This window comes from Aspergillus chevalieri, chromosome 5 (genome assembly GCF_016861735.1).
Source record: "Aspergillus chevalieri M1 DNA, chromosome 5, nearly complete sequence".
NCBI lineage: Eukaryota > Fungi > Ascomycota > Eurotiomycetes > Eurotiales > Aspergillaceae > Aspergillus > Aspergillus chevalieri.
In genome coordinates, this window is record NC_057366.1 from 2,633,083 (window position 1) to 2,653,019 (window position 19,937).

Sequence of the window (19,937 nt, forward strand, 5' to 3'; positions counted from 1 at the left end):
CCGCTGAGTGGTCGCCTACTGAAAGATACAATCTTGGCGATACCTGGAGGACGAGGATCATGTGGTGACAGCGTCATCATGCTGGAGCTCATTCTAAACGGGTTGGGACCCAAGGCGCTGATTTTCGAGCGTCGCGAGGAGATTATCACGCTAGGAGTTAATTGTTCAACAAGACAGCCGCTGTGATCACACTGAACCCAGAGGACTTTCGTCAAGTTTTGGCTTGGGATGGGAAGACCGTTCATATCCAGAGTGAACTAGTCTCGGATGCCCCTTTGAGGGCCAACACTTCCAATCTGGCTGCGAAACCTGCTGTTGACCTTAATAATCTCGACATCCAACTAACTGATTCCGACCGGGCGACACTAGATGGAGCCAACGGTGAGGCAGCGAGGATTTCGCTGAAGATCATTATTCGAATGGCAGACATGATGGGAGCCAGAGAACTGATGGATGTCAGCCAAGCCCATACAGATGGTGCCTGGTATGGCCCCGGCTCGGTTGCATTTGGGCAAAGACTTCGTGACTGGGGCGGTAAATTCCAAGTCCCTACAACTATCAACTCTTTGAATGTGGACCAAAAACGTTGGCGGACTCTTGGAGTAAATGCAGAGATTGGGTCGACCTGTTCTGAGTTAGCAAGGGCTTTTGTTGATATGGGTGGCAAGATTTCATTCACCTGTGCCCCCTACCTACTCGACACTGCCCCCAAACTAAAGCGATCCGATCGCCTGGGGAGAGTCCAATGCTGTTATCTATGCAAACAGTGTACTTGGTGCGAGAACACTAAAGAACCCTAATATGCTTGAGGCTCTGACTGCCTTGACTGGCCGCGCACCGAAGGCAGGGGCCTATGTGGATGAGAATCGTTTTGCGTCTATCTGGCTCAGAGTAACACCACCCGAAGCGGCCGACGACTCATTCTGGCCTATCTTGGGCTACACCCTTGGTGCTCTCGCAAATATTCGCATTCCGGTAATCACTGGACTGGAAAAGCTAAAGCCCAACAAGGACGGCTTTAAGGCGTTCTCAGCTGCATTTGCTACATCCTCTAGTGCTCCCATGTTTCATATGGTCAACCTAACTCCAGAGGCTCCCACGCTCGAGGCTGTGTGCCCCAAGGGTATTGTCCTTGAAGCTATTGATGTGGACTGGAAGGCTCTGGATGCTATCTGGGATGAGTTCAACCATGGCTCTGAGCCATGAGAGATCAACCTTATATTGTTTGGCAATCCGCATTTCCCATTCCGGGAAATCAAGGAGGTCGCAAAGCTATGCCAAGGAAGAACCAAGAAAGAGGATGTGGCCGTGATAATTACTTGTGGCCGTGCTCGGTATGGCCTTGCCTCTCAGGCAGGTTACGTTCAGGAGCTTGAGAAGTTCGGGGTCCAGTTCTTACAAGACACTTGCTGGTGCTCTATCGAGGAACCGATTATTCCGAAAAGCACTAAGACGATCATGACTAATTCTGGCAAGTATATTCATTATGGGCCTGGACTAACGGGCAGGCAATTTGCTTTTGGAAATTTGCAGATGTGCGTGGATGCTGCATGTACTGGGAAAACTACTGGAGACCCGCCTTCGTGGTTGCTAGACGCTAGATCTAGCTAGAGGTTATTTATGAAAAATGATTTGTAACTGATGGTTGCCAACTTCATTGTAATAGACTTGCTTGGTTCCCACCGGTACTCGAAAGAGAAAAACTCCCAAGATCCTGCGTCGGTCTAGAGTACCCCTGATTTTGATAACAGTTTTCATTTCCCGAACTATATTCATTGCTTTTCTAAAGGGCCTTTCACAGCGTTTCCATGATGAATAGAGGCTGAATGAGATAATGGGCTAAGTTAGCTTTCTCAAAAATTAAATTTAAGCGACCAGAATCGAGTTTCGTGGCAATCATACCAATAGTCTTGATTCACAGCCAAACCAACCATCGAGATCCGGGTCATCCTGGCCTGATCAGTTTTGCATATATCGCATCGCGTTGACAATGGCACCGGCACTCTTCTCACCACAATTGAATACAAGCAAGCCCCCCCCTGTGATGGCTCAGTGTCTCAGTGAAAGACATCAACAAACAATGCCACCTGAGCAAACAAAGAAAAGCACTTAGCGAGGCCACACAGCACTCATATAAAAGCCCCTTTTCCCGTAGATAGAATTCCTCTTCCTTTTTATTCCCCAGATTCGATATTCTCGTCGATGGCTACAATAGTCTAGATAGGAATTCAGTTCATTATTATCTACTATTCCGAGCTCGTGACATAATATCGAATCTCCTTTTTTCCTCTTTCCACATATCTACTTCATTGGCTCGATCCAGCGATCGTAGAGCCATAGTAGTGTGCCCCTCCGACCAACCGATAGATACCGATACCGATACAACGAACCCAGCAGGCATGCCTCGCCCAAGAAACACCATTGCCTCTACCAGAGCCAACCGGAACGAAACGAATGATGATGATACCAACCGAAACGAGGCGAATGACAGTACCAACCAAGAGAACCGACGATCATCTGTGTTCATTGATGGAGACGATAATGAAGAACGACAAATGGTGACATTGGAGGAGTTCCTCCAGTTTGTCTCTGAAAAGCCTGAGTGGCTGTATGAGAAGCTCTGTTCAATCCACCAACGATATGAAGAGTGCATTGACGAACAAGGAGTGCAACGTGCTGAAAGAGAACTCCAAGGCAGGACCAAGGATGGGGAGATTGCTCTTCTGGAGCTTTCGCAGAGGTCTTACATCCATGGACTTCTAGGAACAGGTTGTCAGGGCTCAGGATGTTCCCATTACCGAGGATGAGAAAGCTGAAAGAATCGTTTGGGTCGGTGATCGCCCAAGAGTACCATGTAATGTTTCAGGAAGGACTTGAGTATCCCTATGTGACCAATGGACTTGCATCAATCCTTCTGCGGGTCCCCTATGACGACCCAGGACTCTGTATTACCATCTCTGCGAACCGAACTTGGAAGTGAACCCAGAAGATGACCAGAGTCTTCTGTAGCGAGCAACAGCTATCTCTCGGGTATTGTGTCTATGCCTAATGAGTTTTCGTTCTTGTCTTCGTAGCCAACAGTGGCGAAACAAAGCAGAGGCGCAGCTTCCAACCTGGAAATCTAGCTTTGATGACATTCGGTCTCCAGTCTCTGAAGCTGAATCGCTACGAAATACCCCAAATTCAATGGACACTTATCCCAGCCCCAAGTCTGCCACATCTGAGTATCGGCCGCCGTCATCATCCTCAGTGGAATCTCCCACCGCTGAGGGACGCTGAGCGCCAAGGTTAGTTCATCGCCGGTCCAACAAACGGTACGCCGGGCGGGTTCGCGACATATTTCACGGTCAGACAGTCAATATAGGCAGCATAACGCATGCTTTTGTACACAGCGGTGTCTACTTGGCCTGCAACAGCGTGATCTGCTCGATGACACTTGCCCAAATGTGGAGCTCCATAAACAGGGCGGAGACGGTAGGCAGCACGCCATTGATTCAACAACTTTGGTGCAGCACGTGAAGGAACAGCTGGATAAAAACACCGATCGTAACTGCACGCCAATGGGAGGCTGTGGAGCATCAGGAGCGCCATTCAAAGTCACCTATGCTAATATGGGTATACTGTGTTGGAAAAGGCACGACCTCCTGGCGGTGGCCGGAGCTCTTGTGCGAAGCTGAGGTATATCGTGTCCTTCAGCAAGCTCAGGGTTCTGCAGTTCCTGTTTTCCTAGGACCAATTGACCTGGAGGAGACCTACTTCCTCCATGGGACTGGGGCAATTCGGCATATGCTACTTATGGGTGGTGTGGGAAACCTATCAGCAGTATCGAGAATATGCCTCCATGTCCAGAATTCAATGAGGAAGAGTTGAATCGTGAGATCTCGAGATCTATAAAATATTCTATGGAGCGCTGCTGCGGGCCCTGATTATTGATCTTCATTGGGCTAAATTAGACCGTCGACCAAAGAGAAAGCGGATGCCTTCGTTGGAGGGCAGAGACGCGGCCGCTAAAAAGACTTGATACCTACCATTTGCTGATAAGAATTGTACATTATTGGAGCCTTCATTTGAGAAGGATGTTCCTGTAGCTTCTATCTAAGACAACGAGAGATCACACTGAAACAATTATTCCCAGTCGTCTAAAGCTGAGGAAGGTTAGACGAGCACTGCGAGGCTGCGCTCAGCGTGGCTGGACCAAGTCTGCTTCGCTGTCGCAATATGACGGTAATAGGATCCCTGTAATAAACGGTGTAGCTTTCCGTGGTGCAATTCTCGCCTTTGAATATGGGGACACCGGAGCAGTTCTGAGGACCCATGTTTAGAATCAATAGGGAACGGGCTGTGTCTCATTCTGGAACAACCCACTGGGCTTTCATTGGGACCTATAGCAACACAACCTCAGTCGCTGGAATTCTGTACAAGGCCTTGTTAATACTCAATTACCATGGTTTCGATACTTTCAGTGCGGTAAGACATTTATGAGTCGCGGCGAAAAGTTGTTCACAAGGCTCTGATCAGAGGGTATTCATACAATCACCTCGGTTACTTCTGAGACGGTGGAAAACAATACTTTATGCAAGTTCTCGGTGGGTCATCTACGAGATGCATCTGGAAGTCGAACATCTCAGGTCCTGCGGATGTGCGTGCGCTCCTACAAGAGCAGTGGGGCTCTTGTTTGTCAAACAAAGTGACGAAAGACATCCAAAGGAAATCGATACCGAACATCCTCTCATAACCTAGCTTTGCAACAATTGAGACCTTCGTGCGCGCCAGTCAGTGGCAACCCAACCTGGCCATATCCTTTCTTCATCCTCGACACCTGCCACTTGAAGCCGATTATTATATGTGAGAAAGAGCATTAATCCTCAAACTCATCGCAGCTTTTGAAAAGTGACGCGCCCGACTCAGAGCCAAGATCAGCGCGAGATACTATCCAGGCGCACTTATTAAAGATCCCTAATAAGGGCTGGAGGGCAGCTAGATATTGAACATCTTGCCTTTGCCAGCTAATACTATCAGATTACTTCAAAGTACCTCATCGTGCTATAGAGCGAGGGTACCAACGAATATAAGAAAAGGATTGACCATAACTCAAATAGGCAAGACATACGGGAGTCACGCCCACCCAGACGCAACAACACCAGCACGGAAGACTCTCCTCCCCGTCCGTGGCCGGTCGTGGTCGCCGATTGGCATGTTTTATTACGGATAACCCCGAGGAATACAGACCGGATGCACCTCGAGATCGTCCGAGTTGGCCGAGAATTGAGTTGACACCGGAGAGCGACTTTTGAAACGATGAGCAAGCTACCACTGTCTTCAAGCACATACGGAGCTATCTTCTGGGGCCGGAATTTCCATCACTGTTGTGGTTGTCGTCGTTCTCGAAAGATGCGCGGCCGGAAATCAATTCCCGGAGCACGGCTGACGCAGGGTGGCCCGACAGAACTGAATACGAGATGTCTCGACCGGGTGTTATCCTGGGGTGAGGTTCCGGCTTCGGGACCCTCCCTGAAGACACCGAGTTGTTTACTCCGTCCGGCGAGGTAGTCATAAATTAGCCATATGGTAGCCCTAGTGAAAAACAAAGAAAAATTTTAACAAATTACGTCAAAGAAATATTACAATGACATAAGCCGATTGTGTGGGCCGGATAATCACATACCAGCAATCGAATATCCGGGGAAAACTGGGGCAACCGGGGAAAATGCAGCTGTCACTGTCATCCGGACACTCACTCTCTCACCTGAGCCGAGCGTTCCCGTCAAAATCAACTAATTCGGAATGCCGGTGAAGCAATTTACGAGGATGTCTTTGAGTTTAATACGAGCCATGAATGCATCCAGTCGGCCGGCCCATGGGGCCTCCGTATTAACGGTTGAGAGGGACAAGATCCCGAAAGATCCCGAAGGATCCTGGAGCCCCGTGCATTCGCGAAGATGCCAAGCACTGTCATTGGCGCTGTAAAACCTGTATCCTCTACTCCATACCGAGCACGGAGCTTTACCGAGTTGAAACCGGGACGTCGGGGGATATGTCTTCAAACTCATCGGCTCACTTCCTTGCCCTTACGGGCTGACAGGAGGGACTAGTTTAGCCTCCGGGACTTGGCGTTAGCAGAACACGGAAAGACGTACATCGGGTATCAACCTGAATAGGGTATTTGGACGACATCAAGCCCATCGATCCATCTATCACGTGTCTGATCTGAACCCTTCTCTCCGCAAACAGGACCGTGGGTCTCCACCCCAGACTAGTGTCTGACTGAACTTACTTGGTTGTTGAACCAATGGTTTAGGTATGGGACACGGAACCTGTCCGGGCCCGGTACAACTTAGTTGGCTTGCCACCGATTCCAAGTCGGACTGACCGAGAGAGAAGAAGTAGAGGAAGGAAAACAAGGCTACCATATCATAGTCATTAATCCAATCTATTCGGCTTCTATATATCATCCCCTGTTCATTCCCTATAATACCTACGTATCCAGAGATCCAGATTGCATACTGTACATGGGCCATCGGTGGATTGGATTGAGTCCATGGTTTGCATTTTCCGAAGATACTCCGGAGTACATACGCGGACCGGCTCCTCGAGGCATTTTGCGGGGTCCGGGAGTGGAGACTGGGGATAGAGATGGGGTAGAGTAATTTCCGCGAAACTGGTGAACTTGGCCCGTGGGGTTTACTTATATTATTGTATCCCGCATTCCCCGTTCACATTTTGATTCCGGTTCTTCCATTTTTCTTTTCCGTTTTATTAGGGGTGGCTGGCAAAAGAAGTCTAGTATATTTATTACTTTTGATGGTGTCCTGACTGAATTTATCGATTACTATTGATCAAAAACACCCATCTGTCCTGACAGCACTAGCACTAGGTAACCATGAGTGAACCCGTGACCACCCGCAATGAGGGTGGCAAGGAGTTCCCTGCAATGACTCTCTCCCCGGCCGAAGTCGAGCGCGAGATCGAAGTGCAAGAGCAGCAAAGCCGGCAGTACTTGGAGAATGAATCGGTGTACGACCGGATAGCCTTTTCCCGGATCCCCTTTGGCGCGAAGAACACGCGAGCCCTGGTCATTACTCTGGGCACCTTCGCTGCGTTCAGCGGAATGCTGAGCGGCCTGGACCAGTCCGTGATTTCTGGTGCTCTTCCGGGTATCAGGAAGCATTTCATCGGCACCGGCGAATGGGCGAGCATGGACGATCCGAAATTGGCAAATGATATTTCTCTCATCTCGTCGTTGATGCCTCTGGGTGCAATGGCTGGTGCTTTGATGATGATGCCGCTTAATCACTACCTCGGCCGCCGGAACTCGATCATCGTCTCGTGCATGTGGTACTCGCTGGGAGGCGGTCTTTGCGCTGGAGCACGGAGCGTGGGGATGTTGTTTGCCGGCCGGTTCATTCTCGGCATCGGCGTTGGCATCGAAGGTGGTTGTGTCGGTATCTATATTTCTGAATGTGTTCCGCCAGAGCTGCGCGGTAACCTGGTGTCGATCTACCAGCTGATGATCGCTTTTGGTGAGGTCATCGGCTATGCCACGGGTGCTATATTCTTTGATGTGCCATCGGGCAGCTGGCGCTGGATGCTGGGCTCGTCCGTCCTGTTCTCGACCATCCTGTGGGCTGGAATGTGCTTCCTGCCGGAATCGCCGCGCTGGCTGGTGTCCAAGGGCAAGAACGGACGCGCATGGCAGGTGTGGAAGTCGCTGCGTGAGGTATCCGAAGCTAAGAATCTGGAAGAGTACCTTGCCATGGAGATCACGGTCAAGAATGAGGTTGAACGTTCGAACAATGTGGCATGGTGGCAGCGGTACATGGAGGTGTGCCTTATTCCACGCAACCGCCGCGCTCTCATCTACGCCTCGGCGATGATTTTCTTCGGCCAGATGACCGGTATCAACGCGGTCATGTACAACATGTCAAACCTGATGGCCAAGATGAACTTTGATGACCGCGAGTCCGTGCTCATGTCGATGGTCGGTGGCGGCGCGCTGTTCCTGGGTACCATCCCCGCAGTGTTCACAATGGACAAGTTCGGCCGCCGCGTGTGGGCGCAGAACATCCTCGTCTTCATCGTGGGTTTGGTCCTCGTTGGCGTCGGCTACCTGTACACCAACAAGGGCGACGCATTCTTCCAAGCAAACAAGGACACCGCGCTGGGCCTCTTCTTCTCCGGCATGGTCCTCTACATGAGCTTCTTCGGCGCATACTCGTGTCTGACATGGGTCGTCCCCGCAGAGAGCTTCGACTTCAACACCCGCAGCCAGGGCATGGCCATCTGCTCCACCTTCTTGTATCTCTGGTCGTTCATCGTGACCTACAACTTCGACCGCATGCAAGCGGCCATGACCTACACGGGCCTGACGATCGGGTTCTTCGGCGGTCTGGCGCTCCTCGGTTTCTTCTACCAGCTGCTCTTCATGCCCGAGACCAAGGACAAGACGCTCGAGGAGATTGATGAGCTGTTTTTGATGCCGACGCGGAAGCTTGTCGGGCTCAACTTGCGCAACTTGGTCAAGCATTGGCGCTGGATTTTTGGGGGCATGCACCCGGTGGAACCCCGTGAGGTACGAACGGGTAATACTGCCTCGGGCGACGCGGAGAAGCATGAGATCTCGGAAGCTCGATTGGAGACGCTTTGAGGGAAAGTGATTTGGTAAACTGTTATCGTTTTTGAGATGGACTTTGAGCGAGTTTTGGATTACTTAGAGCCATGATATGTACACATGAAGACAAATAATGATAACTTCGGATAGTTCTATTGATTTAAGGTATGTAATCTAGAAACCGTTGTGCTGTAACTTGGGTTGCTAGCAGCTGGTCTTTGTCTGTTGCTCTTGATATTCCGATGATGAAGGGCTATACTGTAGTGTAGTTTCATGATGGGTGCAGTTTGTTGTAGTGCGGGTTTAAGCCTATGTGTCGCTCGAATATGGTAATTCGCTTCCGTATGTTGCTATTGTGATATTAGAAGACTGCGAGAAAGGACATACACCTGTTATACTTCCTGTGAGAGATCCATCTATCGCGCAGTTCCTTCTTGGATTCATTTTCGGACGCAGGCTACCCCTCGTGGTAAGAGTGATCAAGAAAGATGGAGTTTCCGTCGCCATCGTTACTCAGTTAGTAGCTGTCTCCAACGGGGTCGAAATAGGTTTGGTTCATCGCGTTCGCGCTCGCTTGATAGTAGTTCTATAAATGTATCTTATGGGTTCTTGCAAGATAGAAATAGAGGAAATAGCTATTTTAAAACCACTGCCTCACTCGCTTAGAATGTCTTTCCTATAACTGCGGACCGTTGTTGTTCCGAGAAAAGGGATCGGGAGACTTAGGTGCTCACACCTTTCCTGTCTTCTCGATATCTTCAGGAGGCTATATCTTTTTACCCCACGGTAGCGGCACATGGCGTGGAAAAAACTGAAGCTGCAATTCTGGACTGCTCAATGAGGGAAGCTCATGATAGCCATGCCCTCGCGAAAATCTCACCGAAAATCCCGAAATGGCTGTATCGAATGCAAAAGGCGCCGAGTGAAGGTACTTCTTGATGGTCAATGTCGCCCCTGCGAGGATAATACTTACACTACCGTAGTGCAACGAACGGCATCCTTGCCAGAACTGTCTCAAACGTGACAGCCAATGTGTTTACAGTGAAATTTTAGTTCCGAGGAGCACCCCAAATAGGTCATCCCAACACCCACCGCGTCCTGTACAGAATCCTCTGTTTGCCGAGGTAAACGAGGTTGCTGAACTCGCCAATCTGCCATCTTCGGTGCTTGGAAATTCGGGCTGGACTCGAGACCTTGAGCTTATGCACCATTTTACTGCAATTGTCTGCTCGACCCTCTCAGATCGGGAGGATGTGCAGAACGTATGGGGTATGGTACTACCACAAATATCATTCTCATGCGACTATTTGCTTCACGGGATACTCGCATTTTCGGCTTTGCATATTGCAATACAAAAGTCGGAGCAAAGTGAGGATTATCTCAACTGCTCCATGCTTCATCTGCACTATGCACTTAATACTTACAGAAGGAGCCTTTCTACTATTTCTGCGCAAAACTGCATATCCTTATTCGCTTTCTCATCTCTTATTGTTGTCCATGTGTGTGCATTACCAGGTGCAGATGGATCAGGGCCCTCTACGAGGAAGGCCATTTCTCTATTCAACATGTGTCGGGGAGTTGAAACGATTCTTAGACCGTATCTCTCTTTGATACGAGAATCTCCAATGAAGCCTTTGTTTCGTGATGATTACCACCGTATGGATAAGCAGCTTTCAAGGTAAATTTCTCAAGCGAGAAAAAAAAAAAAAAAGAGCAAGAGAGAATGTTGAGGGAACGACTGACAAATATTTGAAGGTCACCGCATAGCAACGCAATACTACCGGTAGATTTCGAAAATAGAATATCGCAACTAAGACAATTCATCGCAGCTTGCCCCCTTGAACCCGGTGAAAAATCCACATACTTGGACGCACTTCTTTCCTTGGAGGTTTCCTTTGATATCATCGACAAGGCAACTATCCCATTGGAATGCGGAATGGCGTTTGCTTGGCCCATTATGTTGCCATTGAAATTTATCGATTTCCTCCAAGAGAATAGGCCTCTGTCTCTAGTTTTGCTTTCATACCATTGCGTGACTTTGAATCGTCTGAACAAGTTCTGGTTCCTGCGAGAATGGGATAAGGCACTTCTTACTGAGATTTGGTGCCTTATTCCATTGGATCTACGCTCGTGGGTTGAATGGCCAAAGGCCGTTTGTGGCGTGTAACGGAACACTATTGGATTGTGGATATGTACAGATATATTCTTAGCAGAATGCAGACATAACAATCATGTTGACAGTTTCATTCTAGGGACCTAAAGGTACTGCTTGGTCTATAACCATCAGTCCGTCTCAGAAAAAGTCCTTCAATACCTCCGACCACGCAACTCCGTTTGGGAGCTAGACCACATTGACCCCCTACTCACCCGCTTGTTCCCATTCAAAATGACAGAGGGATGAAAAACATTCATCGCAACCATGGCAAAGAACATTAGCATCGCATCAAAGACGTACATGAAAGCTTCATGGCTAATCAGATACCCGTCGTTTCCCTGAGCATACTCGATCAAGCGGAAGATAGAGCGGATGAGAATGAGCACACTGGCAATATACAGTCCCCACATGACCGATTCCCACGTGCGAAGAACCGAGCTATCTTCATGCTGGGCTAACTGGAGTACTTTAGCTGTCGGCTGTCGACGAATGCGGAAATGGAAGACCAGAGACGTGAGGACGAAGAAGGAAAAGAAGGCGAGCTGAACACAGAGACCGCCGATGGTGATGTTCTCTCCCGTATTCATTGCGCTGATTGTGCCACTAGCCATAATGCCGCCACCTGGAATATACGTTCAGCATTGTGATTGGGAAAGGAAAGGATCATCATGCATATGGTATATGTACCTGCTGCCTGCATCACAAATGCAATGATGTCTCCGGTCACAAAGATACCGGTCATCCATTTCACAGAGACCAAGCTGAAATGTTCGGCATGGAGATACGTGACAATCCTTCCGAGAACAATGTATATCGACGCGGCGTATAGCGGCGGCGCGAGAAGGATCAAGATCGTCTGTATTGAGTAGATAGGTACGTTCTCTTTATTCGAATTGGCTGCTACTCGCGCTGCATAGCCGATTATCTGGACTGTAGTGAAGAAAACAAATGCCATTAGCTCCTGGGCTATAGATGTTATCAAAAATGCTTGTCTCTCACAGATGCCTCCAATAACAAATGCGATAAAGTACCATGCGCGGCATTTGATCAGTTGGTAGGAGTGGTACGCTGTGCTAAGAGTAAACAAAACGATGAAAATGACTGCAGCTGCAATGTTGGGTGTGTAGCGGTAGAGCTCAAAATCAATCTGGCGATTGCTGTCGCTCATGTTGTATATACTCCGGTATACTTATCAGGACAAATATGAAAATATTGTCCTGCAAGGAACGATGTTGAGGATGAAGATGCAATTGAACTACAAATTTACGGAACTATTTATAATTTTGGGAGTACCTTCATCCTCTTTGAAAAAAAGGAGAATATTAAAGGTTGTCCAAAAATATCTTCCTATACAGCATCTACACTGAAAAGGAAGAAAAAGATGCTGTATCTGTGGGTCCTTTGTCTAAAAAGAGTTTAGTGTACGACAGTACGAGGTAGGGTTTCATGAACGGAATTCTCGCAGGAATTGCTTAGAACATTCAACCAGAACCAAGTTAATGAATTAAATGAGCTGTAGATATTGACCCAACACTGTAAAAGCCCTAATGGAGATGGGAATATAAAGCCAAATCTAAATTCAAAGTCATGATAGCCGTTATTGAAACACCATCGAATTCCTGTTTACTCCTCCATAAGCGTCCACAAACTCGCACTCGGCTCCCTCCATGCTCGTGGTCTCTCCGAGTGGCACCTCCGATGATGTCTCCTTCCCATTGGCACATGCCCATATCCATATCCATACCCGTCTCCGTATCCGCCATTGCCCATCTGTGATGTATTAACCGCCACAGTGGGTCGGTATACTGTAAGCGGTAGTGACGGTAGCGCATAGGGGACCATCATAGTATTCCCTCCGGTAGAAGTTCTGACTGTACTCGTCGTAGGGATAACGAAAAGCGATCGCGCTTTGTCTAGAGGTGGTCGTGCGACTTGCCGTGAGGGCGAAGCGCTCGTAGTATCGGTATTGGTAGTCGCGTTGGTTACAGGTATAGGTCCCTTGGGGGTGAACCAAAACCGCTGTGCGAATGAATGTCTAGGACGGATGATCCCCGCGGATGCAGCATCATCTTGGTCGTTGAGGTCTGTGGTGCCCAGGGGGACTGCGAATTGGTGGTAGTTTAGAGGCGCATGAGGAGCTTGTGATGCTACTGGTGTTGGTACAGCGACTGGGACTGGGACTGAGACTGGACCTTGGAAAATGGGGGTATAGTACCGAGGAGTCGAATTCGCTGGTGAGCCACAATAGGGCCAAGTATGGCGGCGTTTGTGGTGGAAGTGAGGCATATCAGGGTATCGAGATTCAAAATTCTATGCGAGGAAATAACCAGGGCAAGAGAACGATTAGAACAATCCTCCGTTCACCAAGCCAGAACCAAAATCTCCCGAAATGTCTCTCGGTAACCCGCAATCATGATGAAGCTAAACTGAAACCAAACCCGAAACGGATAACAGATGCAAAGTGCCGCTCTAGAGACATGACGAGATCCTGGAGCAGGATATGCCAGATGTAATATAGGCGAAACAGTATCCCCAGCCAGCGCCCGATCTAGTCATGAGACCTGCACGTGCAAGGCGCACGCGTTGGTGCCCGGGTGACTTGGAAGGCATCTCAATAACGAACAGGCGATCGAACGGGGCTCGATCTGACGAATATCATTCCTCCCGATCAGGATGCATTTTGTAATGAATGCCATCGGGGATCCATGACTCCGATCACCCGGGGAGGATGGTGCCTTGTGTCGAGTCAGTGCAGCAACAGGCATGAGGGGTATATATTCCCGAGTGGATAACGAATAATGGCAGAGGGTGGGATCTGGATCAGCCGGTGTTGGCAATTAGCTTCATAAGTGACTTTGAGTATCAGCAGAGTCAATAGTGCAAAATATTTCAAACAGCAATGCAATGAATGAATGATGATATCAGACTGCTGCTCCCCGCTTGTTCGGGAATTCTTCGAATAATCAGCAGACGAAGAAGTGGTCTATTACATCACTCTATAAGGCTGTTCTGCGGAAATAGATCGAGTGTACAGAGTATATCACGAGATGGATATGAATGCTGTCGAGGGTATGTGCAATTCCCGAATTATAGTAATAGAGCATTGAAGGCAATGTTCCCCAACAAAAGCAGTCACGTGGTCTAATGGTTATGATATCTCGTTCACAATCTGAACTTTGATCCGAGATGGTTCCCGGTTCGATCCCGGGCGTGACTATTTCTTTTTTTTTTCTTTAAAAAAAAATTTGCATTCCAGAGTGAAATAGGAGACCGAATTGAAGCGATATTTAGATCCGTACAACAAGGGAAAACGCAGTCGAAACCAAGATTCAGTCCGAGTAAACCGTAAACCGCTTCTGCCTCAGGCTGCCACGTCAGGGGCTGAAGTGTATCCTCCACCTGTCCAAGATCGCATTTCTTCGTCTTTCGCAAACCATCGCAGACAATAGGTGCCCCTATCTACCACAACTCCCGGGTACACGGAGTGACAATCACCATGGAATCCAACGTCCCCTTCACGCTCGACCTCCCAACATGCCTGTGCACGGCATTCGCACTGTCCATGATGCCAATTGCCTACTTCTTCAGCACGGCCTTGATCCCCTCCACCCAGAAGCGCAACCGCTTCCTCTTCTTCTGGCACGCCTACGATGCCCTCACCCACCTCTTCGTCGAAGGCTCCTTCCTCTACGAATGCTTCACCAGCTACGTCTCCGTCCCCGCCGCCCTCAACCGTGAACCCTTCTTCCTCGGCCAGAAGGACCGCGTCTACGGCGCTGCGTATGGCACGGGCCCCAGTGCGCGCCTGTGGCAGGAATATGCAAAGGCAGATTTCCGCTGGGCGACCGCGGACGCTAATGTGGTTGCGCTGGAGCTTCTGACGGTTTTCCTCGGCGGACCGGCCGCTATTTACATTTGTTATTTGCTGTGGAAGTCGTCGAGTAGCCGAGCCACGGTTTCGGCGCGTGGTGCGGCCAAGGCGAAGCTGTGGCTTGTTGCGCCAGCGTTGGCGACTGCTGAGTTGTATGGGGGATGGATGACGTTTGCGCCGGAGTGGCTTACGGGGAGCTCGCAGTTGGAGACTGGGAATGCGGTTTATTTGTGGTTTTATCTGTTCTTCTTTAACACGCTGTGGGTGTGGATTCCGGTTTGGATTTTGTGGGAGTCTGCTAAGGAGCTTCACGGTGCGTTCGTGACGGCTGAGGGGAGTGACGAGCGCAAAAGCCAGTAAATGATGGATAACGAGATACGGATACTTGGATGTAACTTGGACATGATTGGGGTAACATGAGGAGGACGTGTCTTGCGTTGAATGGGCATATTGTCGTGAGAATGAGCCCTATTAGCCATTCCGCGATATCTACGTACAATGCGACCAGGGTAATGACGAATGAACCATGTATTTTCTTACCAGGATAATCTTGCTGTCTAATGCGATTCGTACTCGTTCAGTAAATGGTAAGCCTCGCAATCAGCCAGAATGGAAAATGTGCCTTACTGCGCCACTGAACCAAATTTCGGCATGGCGATGACGGAAGATCGCGGGGCGGTTCATTGATATAAAGATCGCCTCCCACTCTTTCAATTCAACGGCACCTCACTTTATCCTACTGTACTGCTTAACGCCAATTGCATACTTACTATTCATAATGTCTTACAACCCGTACCCTCCTCCTAACCGTGAGTCCGTCACCAACCTATAAGGAAATGAGAGTCACTAACAATGCCAGAATACCCCCCATACGGCCATCCTCCCCCACAAGGCTACCCCGGTCAACCCCCCTATCCCCAGCAACAAGCGGGTTTCAGCAGTCCCCCTCCGCAAGGCTACTATCCCCCGCCGCAGGGCCCATACGGCCATCCCGCACCGCAGGGTCAGTACGGTCATCCACCTCCCCAGGGCGGCTACGGCGCACCACCACAAGCACCCTACCCCCCAGGTCCCGGCTTCCACGCGCCCTCGCCACAGCCTCCGTATGGCGGCCCTGGATACCCTCAGCATGGCGGACCAGGACCAGCTCCAGGTCCCTACGGCGCACCACCCGCCCCAGCCGGCCCAAACCATTTCGCACCCTCCCCAATGCCCCACGGCCCTCCCGCGATGCCCTCTCTCGGCTACACCCCAGGCCAGCTAGCCCCCGGCGACTACAGACAGCAAGCCGACCTCCTGCGCAAAGCAATGAAGGGCTTCGGGACCGACGAAAAGACACTTATCCAAGTCCTCGCGAAGCTCGACCCCCTACAATCCGCCGCTGTCCGCTCCACATACTCCTCGCACATCAAGCGTGATCTATACAAAGACGTCAAGTCTGAGACAGGCAGCTATCTCCGCCAGGGCCTCCTCGCCATCATCGACGGCCCGCTCATGCACGACGTGACACTCGTCCGCGAAGCAGTCGACGGCATCGGCACGAAAGAATGGGTCCTCAACGACGTCCTTCTCGGCCGCTCAAACGCAGACCTCAACGCCATCAAAACCGCCTACGAATGCACCTACCGCCGCTCCCTGCAGAAGGATGTAGAGGGTGACTTGTCGTTCAAGACAGCGACGCTCTTCGCCAACGTCCTCCGCGCAAACCGCCACGAGGAATCTACCCCGATCAACCCGCAGCTCATGCAGGACGAAGCCAAGGCCATCCACAACGCCACCGCCGCGCGCATGGTCAACAACGTCGATGAAGTCTGCGGCATTTTCGCGCGGTCCTCGGACAATGAAATCCGCGCGATCAACCACGCCTTCATGGACCGCTACCACACCACTCTCGAGAAGCACATCGAGAGCCAGTTCTCGGGACACATGAAGGATGCGCTGCTGCATATGCTGCAGACCGCGCTGGATCCTGCTATGCGGGACGCGGTCCTTCTTGAGGATTGCATGAAGGGCATGGGGACGAAGGACGAGAAGTTGGTTGTGCGGGCTGTGCGGGTGCATTGGAATAAGGCGCATTTGGAGCAGGTCAAGGGGGCTTATCGGCATAAGTATAAGACCGAGTTGGCTGCTAGAGTGCGCGGGGAGACGAGTGGGGATTATGGAAGGTTGATGGTTGCTTTGGTTGAGTAGACGCCTTGCGCTTCTTCCTTCCGGCTATTTTATTATTCGGTGGTTCTTGTGGCTATTGTCATCTTCTCATTGTTGTATATTTTATGGGTCGGTTTTGTCTTTGTCTTCGTGATACCATGGCAGTTACGGTTATTATGAAGAATAATCACTATTTTTCCATTCCACTGAAGCCTCATTTCACATCATATCATTTCATATAAAATAAAAAATAATCATAACTCATCATCCATACGGGGTATGCAAGCACAAAACACAACTGGAATATCGACCAACCAATCCTTTCCTCATAATATTATGCGACTAAACAACCTCCCCCAGAACCCTAACATGCGACCCCGGAAACAACCCCGTCGCCCCCGCATAACACCCCCAAAACCAATCATCATTAATATTCTCCCCTTCCGTGATCTCTGCGCCCCGCGGAAACATCAGTTCATCTTGAACGCCGTCCTCGGGGTACCAGCTCCACAGCGCTTGTGCGATGACGCCCACGCCACCGTCAGGTGGGAAGCGGCGGGTGCTGGATTGAACGGGTGTGGATGGGGATGGGAGCGCTGGTTCGGAGGCGTTGGGGTTTGTCCATGGTGTCCGTGTGCGAGAGGCTTTTTTGCGGCGTTCGGCGCCTTCTTTCCAGCTCCAGTCACCGGTCCCGACTTCGGGGGTTGGTGTGGTGGTACCAGCAGTGGGAGCAGTGGTGGCAGATGCATGTGCCGAAGAGACTGACGAAGCCGTCGCCTGATAATTGACATGTTCATCTTTCAACGCCCGTCCGCCAACAAGATTCCTCACGACAACCCTCCTCTGTCCCTCCTCGTGCTCTTCAAAGCCTACCACAACCATCCGATGGCCCTTGACACACCTTCGCCAGCCATTGTGGCCATTTTCTTTACTGATTTTCCCCGTCACGCCGAGTTTCAGGTAGCAGTTTGTGCAGATGTCGTAGTCGCCGTCGTTGCAGACGAGGCAGTGGAAGCGGGTTGTGGAGGCGGGGATGGGGTGTGTGCAGATATCGCAGTTTGTGGCAAAGGAGAGAATTTTGAAGGTTTCGGTTGGGGTTTCATCGCTAGATGACGAGATGCGACATATTGGTAGAAGGGCGTGGGTGCAGCATTTTCCTTGGTTGACGCAGGTATTGCAGAAGCCCCAGTCGCCTTCGTTGCATTCGTCGCATTTCCAGAATGTGTCGTTGGCTTCTGAGCTACAGATGTCGCAGAAAAGGCCGGTTTGTAATCTTCGCGCAGGATCGTCGCTAATTATTTGTCTATCATCGTTATTTGTAGCTCGACGTGGTCTTGCAGGTTGTTTGTATTTGGAAGATGTGAAGATGTGGGGAGTTTCATGTTCCGCGATTGCTTCGTTGTTGGACATGGCGAGGATCCGCTCGAAACTGGTGTTGGCTGATAGACCAAAACCGGCCCAGTTTTGACAGCCTCGTCCTGTGCGATAGCAACGGAGACAGAGGTGGTAGTCTCCGTCATTGCACTTAGTGCATGTTTTGTGAAGTTCATACTGGATGTCCGGTTTCCCGCATCCGTTACAGATAATCGAAGGTTCAACGTAAGAGGGTGGGGCAGCATTCGATCGCGAGCGTGCTCTGGGGCGACTGTGGCTCACTGACCCATCAACCACAGATATAGTGGAATGGACAGGTGTCTGCGGAACATTCGACAATGGAGACGCAACCGTAGGTGAGTTCGTCAACCGGGCCACTGAAGAACCGCGTTCTCTGGTCCCTTGAGTCCACACGTGCGGTGAATCCCGTCCAGACTCAGTTGCGCGTCTTCTCCTTGTCGACGGTTCTGGCGTCCTAGTAGCCGCTTGAGGTGCACGCGGACGCTCGGAAGTCATGTCACTGGAAGACCTTGTAGTTGGTCGTAAATTCACCTCGGACGAGGATGCTGGGTGGGCAGGACTGAGTGACGTCCTCCGGCGGCCGCTCCCTTGCTCAGATGTATGTCTCTGGTGGGTTGATGGCCCTGGACGAGTCACAAGTGGGTCAAGCAGATACGGTCTAGACACCGGAGGGCCTCTCGAGGTGTCGCGTGGTGGCGGTCCAGTCGTAGGCCGTTGCATTGAATGCGATCTAGCACGAGGACGGTCAGATGAATGCGATGCTCCCCTCGTCTCTTGTCGTTGCCGTGAGCGAGAGCGTAGTCTGTGTCTCCGACGATATGCGTCTGCGATTCGCTCGCTCAACTCCTCTTCCTGCCCGGGCCCAAGATGATCCAGATCAATATCGTCCAGCAATCCCTCCTCCAGGATCTGTCGCAGAATCTCCTCCTCCATAGTCTCAGCATCCGAGAGACTCAGGAGAGACCTCAGACTAGATTGGTGCTCAATCCGTCTCGATTGCTCTGCTACTTCTTCGGTCTGTCGAGCAGCGCGCTCATGAGCCTGTCGCCGAGTCGACCGATCATCGTCTCGTCGCCGGCGGGAACGACCATCATCTCTTCGCGAATCGTGATCCGAACGCTCTGCACGGCGAGCTCTCGATGAATGTGGTGCTCGATGGCGCTGCTCTCTCGTCCGCGACCGACCTTCCTGAAGACTCAGCTGCCGCACCTCATCCAGCACCCGCCCATCCTCCTCATCCTCCTCCCCCGTATCATCCCTGGGGAACACCGAATCTCCCGGTTTATACTTCTGCGCAATTTCCTCTTTTTCTTGCGTAGACTTCGCCTGGCTCGGATTCGACGCCAGAACAATATCCAGCAGCGTAGTCACAGTGGCGTTGGGTCGAGTTTCACGAACGGCGGCGCGACAAGACGGACAGGTGAATTTTGGGGCGGATCTGGACGACCGGCGTCGGGTACCTTGGACGAAGAACCATTCTTTCAAACATGAGCCACAGAAGGTGTGAAGACAGTCGAGGAGAGTGAGAGGTTGGTACAGCAGTTCCGTACAGATCTGGACCAAGCGGGGGTTAGCGATCGCTGTGATTCCCGGGAACTACTCCGTAGATTGTGGGCACATACCGAGCAAGTGAGTTCGTTTTCGAGGTCCCCCAAACCGGGGCCTGCGCGTGCTTCACCCGACATGAGGCATTCGAGAGGTCATGAACCGTGGTTGAGGCTAGGACGAGCTATGTCAAGAACCATGGACGTAGCATTGGT

At 50.7% G+C, this 19,937-nt stretch overlaps 8 protein-coding genes and 1 non-coding gene across 9 annotated transcripts; 7 read left to right on the plus strand and 2 right to left on the minus strand.

The window, feature by feature from the left end:
- Positions 1–801: 801 nt before the first annotated feature.
- Positions 802–1,206, plus strand: ACHE_50937S (uncharacterized protein; the record flags this gene model as incomplete). The annotated part of the gene is made up of 1 exon (XM_043280709.1): positions 802–1,206. The coding sequence occupies one exon, from the start codon at positions 802–804 to the stop codon at positions 1,204–1,206; it is 405 nt and encodes a 134-aa protein (XP_043138261.1).
- Positions 1,207–2,399: 1,193 nt separating this feature from the next.
- ACHE_50938S (uncharacterized protein) lies at positions 2,400–2,807 on the plus strand (the record flags this gene model as incomplete). Its single annotated transcript, XM_043280710.1, has 1 exon — positions 2,400–2,807. One exon carries the CDS (start codon positions 2,400–2,402, stop codon positions 2,805–2,807), a length of 408 nt encoding a protein of 135 aa, XP_043138262.1.
- Positions 2,808–6,880: 4,073 nt separating this feature from the next.
- Positions 6,881–8,644, plus strand: ACHE_50939S (sugar porter family MFS transporter; the record flags this gene model as incomplete). Its single annotated transcript, XM_043280711.1, has 1 exon — positions 6,881–8,644. One exon carries the CDS (start codon positions 6,881–6,883, stop codon positions 8,642–8,644), a length of 1,764 nt encoding a protein of 587 aa, XP_043138263.1.
- Positions 8,645–9,810: 1,166 nt separating this feature from the next.
- ACHE_50940S (uncharacterized protein) lies at positions 9,811–10,775 on the plus strand (the record flags this gene model as incomplete). The annotated part of the gene is made up of 2 exons (XM_043280712.1): positions 9,811–10,286; positions 10,364–10,775. 2 exons carry the CDS (start codon positions 9,811–9,813, stop codon positions 10,773–10,775), a joined length of 888 nt encoding a protein of 295 aa, XP_043138264.1.
- Positions 10,776–10,915: 140 nt separating this feature from the next.
- Positions 10,916–11,931, minus strand: ACHE_50941A (RTA1 domain-containing protein; the record flags this gene model as incomplete). Its single annotated transcript, XM_043280713.1, has 3 exons — positions 10,916–11,385; positions 11,451–11,693; positions 11,763–11,931. 3 exons carry the CDS (start codon positions 11,929–11,931, stop codon positions 10,916–10,918), a joined length of 882 nt encoding a protein of 293 aa, XP_043138265.1.
- Positions 11,932–13,893: 1,962 nt separating this feature from the next.
- ACHE_t50014S lies at positions 13,894–13,980 on the plus strand. The gene has a single exon. It is a non-coding gene; the product is annotated as a tRNA-Val (tRNA).
- Positions 13,981–14,259: 279 nt separating this feature from the next.
- ACHE_50942S (EXPERA domain-containing protein) lies at positions 14,260–14,994 on the plus strand (the record flags this gene model as incomplete). The annotated part of the gene is made up of 1 exon (XM_043280714.1): positions 14,260–14,994. The coding sequence occupies one exon, from the start codon at positions 14,260–14,262 to the stop codon at positions 14,992–14,994; it is 735 nt and encodes a 244-aa protein (XP_043138266.1).
- A 418-nt stretch (positions 14,995–15,412) lies between these two features.
- On the plus strand, positions 15,413–16,824 carry ACHE_50943S (annexin; the record flags this gene model as incomplete). The annotated part of the gene is made up of 2 exons (XM_043280715.1): positions 15,413–15,443; positions 15,494–16,824. The coding sequence occupies 2 exons, from the start codon at positions 15,413–15,415 to the stop codon at positions 16,822–16,824; spliced, it is 1,362 nt and encodes a 453-aa protein (XP_043138267.1).
- A 300-nt stretch (positions 16,825–17,124) lies between these two features.
- Positions 17,125–19,862, minus strand: ACHE_50944A (SH3 domain protein; the record flags this gene model as incomplete). Its single annotated transcript, XM_043280716.1, has 2 exons — positions 17,125–19,731; positions 19,800–19,862. 2 exons carry the CDS (start codon positions 19,860–19,862, stop codon positions 17,125–17,127), a joined length of 2,670 nt encoding a protein of 889 aa, XP_043138268.1.
- Positions 19,863–19,937: the final 75 nt, after the last annotated feature.